Consider the following 13,825-nt stretch of genomic DNA (forward strand, 5'->3'; position numbering starts at 1 on the left):
ATTTATCATGGCGAGAGGCCTGTTCGAGCTCCCGTAGATGGCTCGAATTCATCACATCCGGCAACAGCTGCGGGTGCAAGTTCTGAACAGGGTGGCAATATGCATGCCATGTTGCGTGATGCATTCGGCATGCACGAAGTTAGAGTTGACGATAGGGAGCCTCGGGTTGAGGTGCATGGAGAGGAAGAAGACATTGTGGATGACGAAGCCGATGGAGGTGACGTACGAAAGTACGAGGAATTGCTTAAAAAGGCAGACAAACCGCTTCATGATAAGACCAAACATAGCAAGCTGAGTGTTACTGTACATCTGTACAATTTGAAGTGCATGGGTGGAGTTAGTAATACGATATTCTCGTGTTTCCTCGATCTAATCAATCAGTTGGTTCCTGTAGATGATGGAGCCTTGCCAGTTAATACATATGAGGCGAAACGGTTTCTTAGGGACATGGGACTCGGGTATGAGAAGATTCCAGCTTGTCGCAATAATTGTATGTTGTTCTGGAAGGGCAATAACGATTTAGATTCATGTGTTAAATGTGGAGAATCTAAGTGGAAGGACGAAATTAATTTCGACGAGGATGGCCACCCCATAACGTCGAGTAAGAGACGTCCAGTCAAGGTTTTGCGGTGGTTTCCCATCCTACCACGACTACAGAGGCTTTTTATGTCAGAGCATACTGCACCCTATATGAGGTGGCATGCAGAAGGCCGCACTACGGACGGCGTTTTGAGGCATCCTGCCGATGGCGAAGCATGGAAGTCATTCGACAATTTATATCCGGACTTCTCATCAGAGAGTAGGAATGTAAGACTTGGCCTAACCTCAGATGGATTTAATCCTTTTGGGAACATGACCACATCTCACAGTACTTGGCCTGTAATGCTTGTACCGTACAACCTGCCTCCTTGGATGTGCATGAAACAAACGTCTTTCATATTATCCTTGATTATTCCAGGTCCAAGTTCACCTGGAATGGATATAGATGTGTACATGCAACCGTTAATTGAGGAATTGCAGCAACTATGGAGTGTGGGGGTACGAACATTTGATGTCTCATTGAAAAAGAATTTCATGCTCCGAGCGCAGTTGATGTGGACAATTAATGACTTTCCGGCATACGCGGACTTGTCTGGGTGGCCTACAAGGGGTGGAAAGGCATGCCCTTGCTGTATGCATGCAACAAGGTCTAGACGGTTAAAACACGGACATAAGTTTTGCTTTATGGGGCATAGGCGATACCTGCCCATGGATCATCCGTGGAGGCGAAAAAAAAATACATTTGACGGTAACCGAGAACTTGAATGTGCCCCTGATGTTCCAGATGGAGATGAAATCCTAAAACAGTTAGAAGGGATAGCATTTGGGGATGAGAGCGCCGGTAAGTCAGTTAATATTGATACTTCACATGCAAAGAGAAAGAGAACTGATAATATCTTGTGGAAGAAAAAAAGTATTTTCTTTCGTTTGCCGTACTGGAAGGATAATTTATTGCGGCATAACCTTGATGTCATGCACATAGAGAAAAATGTGATGGACAATATACTTGGCACAATTCTAGACATTAAGGGAAAAACGAAGGACAACCTTCAAGCACGAAAAGACTTGCAAGAAATGGGTTTGAGACAAGCACTGCATCCTTTCACAAATGATGATGGAAGAATCTATATGCCTCATGCTTGCCACACAATGTCTAAAGAGGATAAAGCTAGTTTCCTAAAAGTGCTTCGAAATATAAGGGTGCCAGACGGATATGCCTCGAACATTTCCCGATGTGTAAAACTTAAGGACCGGACGATCTCGGGTTTAAAGAGTCATGACAATCATGTATTGATGCAACAGCTTCTCCCAATTGCATTGCGTGGATCACTGCCCGGTAACGTAGTTAGACCGCTAGTTGAAATTTCTGCATTCTTCAGGGGCATATGTTCAACTGCGTTGACCCAAGAGGATCTGACCCGACTTGAGGATGGGATGTATACGACTATGTGCAAGATGGAACAGATATTCCCCCCCAGTTTTTTCACAAGTATGGTTCATGTTGTGGTGCACCTTGCCCGTGAATGCCGTCTTGGTGGACCGGTACAGTATAGGTGGATGTATCCGGCAGAGAGGTAACATTTACTGAAAAAAATTAAAACTAAAATTTTGTTGCCATTTATTTATTTTAAAACAATGATTAGATGTAATAATTAGTTAGTTTTGATATGTAGGAGCCTCGGGGTGTTCAAATCAAGTGTGCGAAATAAAGCGGCTCCTGAGGGTTGCATTGCGGAGGGCTACATAGCAACTGAGTTGGTGGCATTTTGTTCGATGTATTTAGAGAACGCACCGACATTCCACAATAGGCCGCAACGAAACCCGGATGGGCCTAAAGGAGCTGGAACCCGAGTCGTTCTCAACCGTCTCACGTTGACACAGATTCACCGTTACATCCTATTTAACTCAGATGACTTCCTCCAATTGCGGACGTTAGTATTGTGTAATGAATATATGCATGCTCATATCATGCAACAACGTTAGTTGTGAATTAAATTTAATTGATTTTATTTCAAAATGTAGGCTACATAAGGATTCGATAAGACAAAGTGCAAACAGGGGGCGAACGATTACGGATGATCATTTGGAAACCCTACATTTTGAGCAATTCTGCGATTGGTACCGTGACTACGTAAGACTAATGTCACCCCTTATAAATTTCATAATGTTTCATCAATGCACTAACAAAACTTCATCATTATTGTATATGACTCGTAGGTCGATAGTTCGGACGATCGACTTCGGAAGGATATGGGTGCCAAACTAGTAATGCATTGTAGAGGTCCGATGGTCTCAGCAGTCCAATATAATAGATATGTGGTAAACGGCAAGTTCTTTCGAACTGTCGCACATGATGTGGGAAAAAGGTCTCAGAATAGTGGCGTGTGCGTGCCGACTGTTGATGGCGAAACATACTACGGGAAAGTAACTCAAATACTTGAAGTGGAGTATTACGACAGGACAAAATATGTTGTGTTCAAGTGTGACTGGGCGGACACCACAAGGGACAGGGGATACAGGGTGGACGAGTATGGCATAACGCTTGTCAACTTCAAAAACCTTGTCCATAAGGGGGACCTGATTAGTGATGAGCCGTATGTACTAGTTTCCCAAGTGGAACAAGTTTTTTACGTCGGAGATGAAAGGAATCCAGATTGGGCTTGCGCGGTGAGGACGAAACCTAGAAACATATACGACGTTGGTCAGGGTCAAACGCCTGATGATCCTCATGCCAACTATCACGAGATCGAGAGTGAGCCACTCACTTTAAACAATAATCAGTTGTACGATCCGCACGATGACATCCAATATGTCCGACCCGGCTTTGCACCAATCGAGGCGTATGGCATTTCATATGAAATAAATATTTTACATTTATTGATTTGTTGTTACTTATTAATTTGTTCATTTATTAATTTTTGCGTCATATATGCAATGAATATTTTTCACACTATACACATAACTAATTGGGTGCGTGCTGTATTTCACAGGGTCCTATGAGTACTCGGGGGAAGTCAAGAGGACGGCGGGGAGCCGCTTCTACATCGAGATCACACCATGTCCTGACAGATAGTGAGGCACAGGAAGTTGTTATGCTTATGCAGCAGCAATCAGGGTATCGACCTATACTTCCGGATAATGTAGACGAGCAGTTACATGCCAGAGACGATCATGCCTGTACCCTAGTCTCCACATCTCAGCTAGCTGAGATATCCCAAATACTCGCGGAGGCAAGAGGCCCGACAGGCCTTACACAGTTTGGGTATCGATATGAGCCTAGTCCTTACGAGCCTGGCGCCTCCATGCGTATGCCATCCCCGCCACCCCCATTGCCGCATGGCTTTTTCGATCAGCAGCCAAACAGCGGCGCACCTATGGATAATAGTGAGACACAGCCTGGTGAAGACATGGATGATGGGATAGGTGAGCAGCACGATGAGCATGATGATGACCTTGATTGGCCAGCATTGACTATTGACGAGGTTCGCACGATAGGTATGTATGTATGATATTCCGAACCATAAATGTGTACATATTTATGCATGATGGTACATATAGTTAATTAGTACATAAATTCAAATAATGTATGTCTAACCATTTGTGTGCTAATATATACTTCATCATTGCAGATAGGGCGGGTAACTTTGAGGTGTTGATCGTAAAAGACTCACACAAGTTGTGGGACATTCCTGATGGAAAAAGGGTGGTCATGGAGTATAATGGCGCGTGGCAGCCCGTAGGACAAAGCGGCAAAAAATTTAGACGGATGATAGGGAAGACGTGCAAGACCGGGACTTTTATCAAGCTATCCGACCCCTGGAAGCATGTACCAGAACAAAGCAAGGAAGATTTATTTGAGTCATTGATGGTAAGTGTAGTTTAGATGTTTGTACTTTATGATTTGTACCAGTCTAAAATTAAATAATTTGTGAAACAACAAACGCTTTAATTAGAGCCTCGTTAATTGATGCAGAATTACTTCTATATCATGCCTGGGTCGGATATGGCGGCAATTAAAAAAGATGCGTTTAGAGACATGGGGGAGAAGCAAAAGCTTTTGAGGCACAAGTTGAGGCAGAAGCTCATGATTCAGAGCGACGACACTCCTGGGACAGTGTCGGCAAGGATGGCTCACACCATTTCAAAGTACAACCCAAGAGATGTGGAAATATTGTTGGGAAAATGGTGTACTCCCGATTATCAAGTAGGTTATGACTTCGAACTATTTGACTTTTGTTAATTGTAATTATTCTTTGATGGCTTAGCGATTAATTATGTCTACATATTGGATTCGTAGGCTTATTGCCAGCACATGAAAGACATACGCAAACAGAATGAAATACCGCATTACACAGGCTCGAAGAGCTTAGCAAGAGTCGCACATGAGGAGGTACTATACTACTCTTACTTACCATGACTATACATATTTGTGATATATTGCGTAGTATATATCATAAATATTTAATTGATGCTTTCAATTTATTGCAGTTTATTAGTTCAGGCAAGACTCCTACACGAGCGGTCACGTATATCAAGTCCCATACAAAGTCAGATGGTAGCCGTCCAAATCCGGTGGCCGCAGAGAGAATCGTAAGTGTATTAACTTATTGTCGTGAATCTATTGTTATGTATTAACTTATTGAGTCTTATTTTATTGTATGTAAATGTGAATGCTCATGTATAGGCTCGGATGGAAGAGTTATTGCCAAATGACCCTGCGGAGCAGGTAGAAGGGCCCCAAGGCACAATTAGGTGGACACCGGATGATGCTTATGCTCAGGCGCACAACAATAAGCCAGAGTATGCGGGTTGTGTCCGTGGAGTCAGTAAGAATATCTTGCCCGCACCTGGCACTAGCTACTCATACTATACACCGTCCCAAACACGGTCGCAGAACCGGGGCGGCCCGATGATATCGCGCGAAGAATTTGAAAGAGCCATGCAATCAGAGAGGGAGAAGCATCGTCACGAAATGGATGAGTGGCTGACGCAGCAGAGTGAGGAAATTACTGCTTCGGTGACTGCGGCGGTGTCTGCACGGGTTGCTGAGCAGGTGGCTGCTCAGATGGCTACTCAGATGGCTGCTCAGATGGCAGCGTATGAGGCCCGGATTCGCAGCCTTGAGGGGTCGAGACGTATGGGCTCCGATTTGGAGGTGACGACTACCCGGAATCCGCAAGATGCGGAGTCCCCAGCCCGAGTGATTGTGAGATCCTCAGTTGATAGCAGATCAGGTAACAATATATTTTTATTGTTTTTATTTGATTAACACAGTTATCTTATGAGTCAAATAAACTTTGTTCGCATTTAACACAATTGCAACGTAATATGTGTAGATGACGTAAGAGTAGAAGCTGAGGACGATCATAATGACACCACACTTCAGACGCCGGTTGGTCAGAAGTCTCGTTTGTCAATACATTATACCCGTCGTTCAGGCACCCCGTAAGTATATATATATATATATATATAGATATATATGTGCATGGAGCATGAAGCTTTGTATAGTTACCATATTTGTTGAAGTTGTCTCATTGAATAAACATGTATTGTTCGTACAGTTAATATGTGTTTGTGCTTTGTATAATTAATATGTGTTTGTGCATACATAGTTAATATGTATGTCGAGGTTGTATATGCATGTGATAATTATTTATTAGGAGTTTAAAGTTACAAATGTTCACTAATTAGCTAATTGATTATTCGTTTTATCTTTTTGCAGTTAATGCGGCGCAGATGATTGATCACGATGATTTGTGTATTATGATGTTGTATTGATCACGTTAGTTGTATTGTATTTTACTTTTTATTACAAATTTGTACGTTAGTTGTTTGTATACAGTTATTATTACTTAGTTACACGATGTTAGTTATGATTATGCATGGGTTGATTATTGATGTTGGATGTGGGTTATATATGTTGGATGTTGGGTCGTTGGTTGGATGCAGGAGAGTAGAAATGTATGCTGGTTGGTTGGATTTTTGGTTGGTTGGATGCAGGAGAAAAATGTATGCTGGAGAAAAATTACAAAAAAAAAAAAAATTTCTTCCCTGTAAATTTTAGTGACGTGGCATACATGCCACGTCACAAAAGATTGTAACGTGGCAGATTTCCCACGTTACAACTGGTGGTAACGTGGCTGCATGTGCCACGTTACTACCAGTAGTAACGTGGCACATGCAGCCACGTTACCACCAGTTGTAACGTGGGAAATCTGCCACGTTACAACCAGTAGTAACGTGGCACATGTGCCACGTTACTACTAGTGGTAACGTGGCTGCATGTGCCACGTTACTACTGGTTGTAACGTGGCATTTTTCCCACGTTACTACTCGTAGTAACGTGGCATTAACCACGTTATAACCAGTAGTAACGTGTAATTTTACTAAACGTTACCAAATAGTAACGTGTTGTTTCTGACACGTTACAAAATTTCATTTTGTTACGTCCAATTTCACTACACCCCAGACACGTTACAAACAACACGTTACAATACTTTAGTAACGTGGTAACCCCATATACACGTTACTACTTGTCCGTAACTAAAAAAATAAATTTTTGTAGTGTTATTTCCATAAAAATGACTATTCCAAAACCATTCAATTTCATATACAATTTTTTTTTTAAATAAAAATTATTCATTTTTCTAATCGAATATCCTATAGCTATTGTTGGTCATGTGCTGTAACAAATTAAACCCTAGCTGTTGGTTTGTTCTCGTCAGATACAGAACACCAATTTGCATCGTGTATCACGATTTTTTGCCTTCCTTCAATCTTATAATCGATTGTCTGGCCATTGTTGTTGACATGCGTTAGAATCATTTGGGTTCTTTTAGGTTTAGCCGTCTTTTGATCTTGAAACACTACCAACCCCATTTTCGGCAATTTGATCAAAATCTTGTTTCACAAGTGCCACCCTCATGAGTGGGTAAACTTATTTTTAATAGGTGGAGTCCAATACGTGGAATATTTAATTTAAATGGAGGGTGAATTGACGGAGTCAAGATTTGATCACAGGATCTTTGACTCTGATATCATGTAATAACTTATAATATAATGAGTATAGAATGCGAAATAATAATAAAGTCAAGAAAGAGACACAAGATTAAGGTGGTTAATCTGGAGGGAGATGCAAAATGTATTATTGATGCTGTCAACTGCGCGCTAGCAGATAGAAGTAGCTTGGGACACGTTATAGAGGACATCAAGGTGGAGCTTCAGGAGTTGGACCAGTGGCGGATGACTTTTGTGAAAAGAGAGGGGAATAAGGCTGCACATCTCCTTTCTAAATACGCTGTACGACATGCAGTGGATCAAATTTGGCATGAGCCTCCTGCTTGTATTGAAGAGACTCTTGTGCTGGAGCATATTGCTCTAGGCACGTGATATTCTAATGAAAAGTTGATTTTTTTCCCAAAAAAAAAAAAAAAAAAAAAAAAAGATTAAGGTGATTAATTCGGTCTATAACCTACATCTATATACTAAAGCCATATAGGTTATATCTTGTTTTATTGAATGATTTGATAGTACATAGGAGGCTTCAATATATAGAGGCCAAAGAGAGAGACTCTCATACATAAACAATGTGAGACAAGCTTACATATTCTCTAACATCGAGCAAGAGCATAAACAATAAGATGGCTTAATTTCTCTTAGAATTGGTATACTGAATTGCACATCAATGATGATAATTATTATATAATTTGGGGTAACTTCATTAAAGACTCCTGAATTGAACTTCCACTCAATTTGACAAACTCCCCTAATATGGTTGTAATATGGTTGTATGTGGTTCATTGTGGCATTCCTCTGCCGTTAGAGTACAAGAATTCTGAATTTATATGTTATGCAGATTTTGATGATGGTCAATGCAATATGATAGTTCATGATAACTCAGAAATTTTGGGTTAATTCCCAACAATTGTTCACTTTGGTATTGTTGAACTGGTCCAAGTTTTGGCCAAAACTGTTGTGGCATTGATGGCTGGTAGCGAATCTGCAAGATAAACCAAAGAATTTGAAAACAATTAGAGCTTCAATGTCTATTTTGTCCACTAAATAATTTGACACTAACCAGATCCAAAAAAGAACGAATTTATGCCCTAAAACTTTTGCCCCTTTTTTATATGTACTGAAACTGGTTTTAAGCATTCAAATGTCTTTAGAACCAGATTATAACTTCCTGCATGATCTTAATATTGATTGTTGTGGTTCTTTTTTTTTTTTTTTTTTGGGAGTGAGAAGGAAAATTTTACACAAATTTTGCTGGCCAGCTCCTTTTACAAAAACAAAAATTTTGCCTCGACCAAACTAGATTTTTGTTCTTCGCCGCCAGTGAGGACATAGAGAGATGGAGCACCGGAGAGGTCTAGTCTCCGGCGTCAGGGTGGGCTCCGGCGTCTTCTTCAGCGTCGGGCTGGGCTGGACTCCGGTGCCTTCAATCGGAAGCTCTGGGCTGGGCTCCGGCGAGGTCACTGCTGCCGCTAGAGAGACAAAGGAAAGGGAGAGAAAGAGAGAGCACGGAGAAGTGGGGGAGAAAATTGATGGGTTTGGAAAAAAAAAAAAATTTTGATTTTTTTTATTTGGATGATGTGAGAAGGATTTTAATCTAGTGTTTTGCATCTTAGTTAATTGTGTGTGATTTTCCTAGCTGTCAAATGCTCATTGATGGGCAGAAAGGAGGTGGTTTACACCACTTCTCTATAGAAGTTATCCTCTATTGAGTAATGTTACGTACCTACAATTCTTCAATTTTGTTTTTATCCTCTCAAAGTTAAAATTATTATTAAATCAAAATTTAATAATAATCCATTTCAAATTCAATTATGATTTTAAAATGAATATCAACTTTAAGATGATAAAATGAAGATAATATGATGTTATGTAGTATTACTCGTTAGTATTAGAGGTATTATAGCATTTATTATAAGCCTCTTATAAATTGATATAGTAATTCACATGGTACATTCATGTGTACTAGTTATCACGTCAGCTACTAAACAATTAAATTTACTTGTCAAGATTTTGGTTCAATTTTTTTATACATGTTTGCCACGTGGCACTCATTTAAAATACTACATGAGTTTGGAAGAGTGTTATAGTATCCCATATATTTTCTATATTGGCGCTAGAAATTTTTTTTTTTTTTTTTTTTGCTAAGCATTGGCCCTAGAATTTGAAAAGTACTTTTGATGAACTATCATGATAGATATATGTTCACGCATAAATAACTTGATGTTATTTTACACATCTTGCATAATGTGCGCATAAGATGAGAGCTCTTTGTATTAACAATGAGCAATATATATATATATATATATATATATATAGACACACACACATCTGTGTGTACTAAAAAATATACGATAAAGAATAAAAGTATTTATTTATTTTTTTTTTTGATGAATCTCGTAGTATGCAGTCTTTTGTCATAAAAAATGATAGTCTATTAATTCATTTGAAGAAAATGGATAAGAAAAGAAAAAAAAAAAAGTATGGAGGAAATTAAAGGATTTTTCTTTTCTTTTTTTTTTTCTTTGAAGAAAGTAGAGCAATCATTCATAGGAAAATAGGAATATGTATCAACAAAATATTTCAAAGTATTTTGAAAATTATAGCCTAACATCTTGATTGTTGGAAACAATTTTAAATTTGTTTTGAAGTACCAGTCATATTCTAATTACAACTAGGTTATAAAATTGAGATCGAGCATAACATTTTATCTCTATTGTAAATTTGATCAAGATTTAATTGAAAATTATCTAAATCTTTTATATTTTTCATCATTAATTTTGAAAATTGAAAGCCTTACAAATTTAGAATCACTACAAGAATATATTTTTTTGGTCACGGACCATTAGTAATGTGTATATGGTGTTAACACGTTACTAAAGTTTAGTAACGTGTCTATGGTAACGTGTTTGACGAGTTAAAAAATTGATCGTAACTATTTCAAGTTTGGTAATGTGTCAATTATGACACGTTACCAAATGGTTACATGCCAATTATGACATGTTACCAAATGGTAACGTGTCAATTTTTGACACGTTATCAAATGGTGACATATCAAACTTGACACATTACTTTTTGACATGTTACTAAACTTTAGTAACGTGTTAATTTCTGGCACATTACTAAAATTTAAAAAATTAGTAAAAAAAAAAAAAATTATTTCAAATTTATTTCCGGAATTTTTTTTTTCCAAATAATATCATGGAATTCCAAACCCAAATTTCAAATAAAATCATATTCGAATCTAATTTTCAAAAATCCAAACCTAGCAAATAAAAATTTAATTGACAAAAAAAAGAATTGACAAAGTTTTCCTTCAAACTGGGTTGGAGAAGTTTCCTTCAACCTAGTCTATAAAAGTGACATTTGTCTCTTTTTTTAATAACATGTGAGATGCACATGAGTTTTTAATAAAATTTATTCCAACTTTGTCCCCCTGCTATTAAAAAAACATGTGCATCTCACATGTTCAAGGGATACATGTCACTTTTATAGACCAGGTTGAAGGAAATTCCTCCAACCCAGTTTGGAGGAAAACTTAGTCCAAAAAGAATTAATTGAACTTGGAATAGATCAATAGATTCAAACCTAGCAGCAAAAATCCAAACCCAACAGCCAAAAATTAATTTAAGCAAAAAATTTCAAAAGTTTTGAACCTAGAATCTAATTTTACTACTCACTCACTGTGTGGAGTTGGAGAGTACCAAAAATCAAAAACCTGCAACACCAAAGAACCAGAAAAATCAATAGGTTTAAAAGCTAAGACAAATGACAAAAAAATCAATCAGAAAAATTACTCATTAAAGTATATAATGTCCGTTCCCCAAGTGGATTCAACTTGAAGAATCAAACCAAACCAACCAAAAAAATCAGACCCAGAAAAAATTTCAAACCCAGCAGCAAAAAAAATTTCAAAATCCCAAACCAAAACCCAGCAGCCAAAACAAATTTCAAAATCTCAAACCCAGCAAAAAAAAAAAATGTCAGATCTTCTCCTCTTTTTCATTTTCTTCTTATCTTCTCTCTTTTTTTTCTTTTTTTTTTCTTCTCCTTTTCTTTTTCTTCTTCCCATCTGAGAGAAGAGGGAGCTGCCATGGCGTGACAGCAAAAGAGAGAAAAAGAGAAGAAGAAAGAAGAAGAAGAAGCACGGTCGGGAGGAAGAAAAAAGAGGGAAGAAGAAAGTAAAAGAGAAAAAGAGGGAATCAGTTGGTGCATGTTCCCAATGCCCATTGGTAATGTGTCAAAGTTGACACATTACCATTTGGTGACGTGTCAAATTTGACACGTTACTAAAGTTGTCAACTTTTTTAAAATTTAAAATTTAAAATTTTTATTTTTTTCCCATTTGGTGACGTGTCAAATGGTAACGTGTCAACTTTGACACGTTACTAAAGTTGTCAAATTTTATTTATTTATTATTTTTTTTTTCAATTTTTGAAACGGTGACGTGTCAAATTTGACACGTTACCATTTCGTGATGTGTCAAAGCTAACACGTTACCAGATGGTAACTTGTCAAATTTGACACGTTACTAAAGTTGTCATTTTTTTTAAAAAAAAAAATTCGAAATGGTGACGTGTCAACTTTGACATGTTACTAAAGTTGTCAATTTTTTTTTAAAAAAAAAAAAAAAATTTCGAAATGGTGACGTGTCAAATTTGACACGTTACTAAAGTTGTCAAATTTTTTTTTATTTTTTTTTATTTTTCCAAACGGTGACGCGTCACCATTTCGAAAATTGGAAAAAAAAAATAATAAATAAAAATTTGACAATTTTAGTAACATGTTAAAGTTGACATGTTACTAAATGGTGACATGTCAAATTTGACATGTTACCAAATACTTTGGTAAAGTGTGAAAAACTTCCACATCGCCAAATTGTGACATATGAAAAACTCCTGCACAATAGACACGTCACTAATAACACTTTTTTTTGTAGTGAATATTGAGTTTTAATAAGGCTATACAAGTTTGTGTCAAGCTAAAAGATTAATTATTTGATCGAGGTTAATCATTCGCTCATATGCATATGCATATGCAAATTACAGTCAATCAGGCCATATAAGACCAAGTGTTAACTAGAAGTGCCTTATCATTTCAAAATAACTAGTTAAGTTGTAATTGAAGTTTCCTAAAATTGCTTATAAACCTCACTTTCATTTAGTAAAAACAAATGTGGAACTTAGCACTCATGATCTCATTTATAATCTATTCACTCTATGTAGGCTAATAACTTTCTTAATATGTAACTAAAATGTTACACATGGATCTCCAAGGGGTAGTTCAATCGGTTGTGGACCACGCCTAATGAAACGGAGGTCACTAGTTCGAATCCCCCCTCCCCCTTCCCTTGTGTGGACATGTAAAAAAAAAAAAAAAATGTTACACATGGATCTTTTGCTAATACATTTATTCAATGGTTGATGTTGAGCAGACATTTAAAGTAGAGTACATACTATTTTGATTTCAATATTATGCTATTGATGACATTTTCACCGCATCAATAAATGTCTAATACATGAAATACAGGGAATGCCTAACTTAGATGAGGCGCTGGGGGCGCATTAGGAGGCGGCGGTGGATGTGCAGATGCTCGGAGCATCATGAGCGGTTGGCCTATCATTTTTTTTGTTGCAGTAACAGCTCTAGACAATTTCTCCGCATTTCTTACAGGAACTAACTTCTCCATTTTTCCACCTGGTCATAGTAATTATCGCCGATAGTTTCAAGCAAGAAAAAAAAAGCAAAGATAAGATGTACTAATTGGTGTTAAAAAATCATAAATACAGTGAAATTGGAAGTAGTCTAGTAGACATGACATAATTAAACACAGGTGTCAAGTTCATCAAATTCTAGTAGCCTTGTATTGTACTTTATAATTTTCCATTATATTTTGTAGTTGTGAGGCTATTTCACCACACATTCAATGAATTTATGGAGGTTGGACTGATATATCAAGAAGAGAAAATCTTGATGAATATTGATGGATCGAGTTGCGTGGTTAGATCATTGTACCGCTATTCATTGGTGGGATTGTTAATTATTTGGACAAAATTTAACATATATATATATATATATATATATATATATATATATATATATATATATACACACATAAAATCGTACCGGAGACGAACAATAAGCTCCATGCAAGGTACAGGGTAGTAAGCACAAGAAAACTAAGGAGGAAGCGTCTCTTGATCACCTCAAACCCGATGTTGCATTGTGGAAGAGACTTGGAAATATCACAATTAATATGTAGCTACTCCTC

General features: G+C 37.6%; 1 protein-coding gene across 1 annotated transcript; it reads left to right on the forward strand.

Moving 5' to 3' along the window:
• The first annotated feature begins 234 nt into the window (after positions 1 to 234).
• LOC148587104 (uncharacterized) lies at positions 235 to 5,472 on the forward strand. Its single transcript, XM_088514486.1, has 10 exons — positions 235 to 2,114; positions 2,214 to 2,471; positions 2,563 to 2,671; positions 2,758 to 3,351; positions 3,531 to 4,022; positions 4,514 to 4,744; positions 4,838 to 4,930; positions 5,029 to 5,130; positions 5,225 to 5,353; positions 5,398 to 5,472. Exons 1-10 carry the CDS (start codon positions 328 to 330, stop codon positions 5,470 to 5,472), a joined length of 3,870 nt encoding a protein of 1,289 aa, XP_088370612.1. The 5' UTR covers positions 235 to 327.
• The last annotated feature ends 8,353 nt before the right edge of the window (positions 5,473 to 13,825 follow it).

This window comes from Corylus avellana, chromosome 3 (genome assembly GCF_965113065.1).
Source record: "Corylus avellana chromosome 3, dhCorAvel1.hap1.2, whole genome shotgun sequence".
NCBI lineage: Eukaryota > Viridiplantae > Streptophyta > Magnoliopsida > Fagales > Betulaceae > Corylus > Corylus avellana.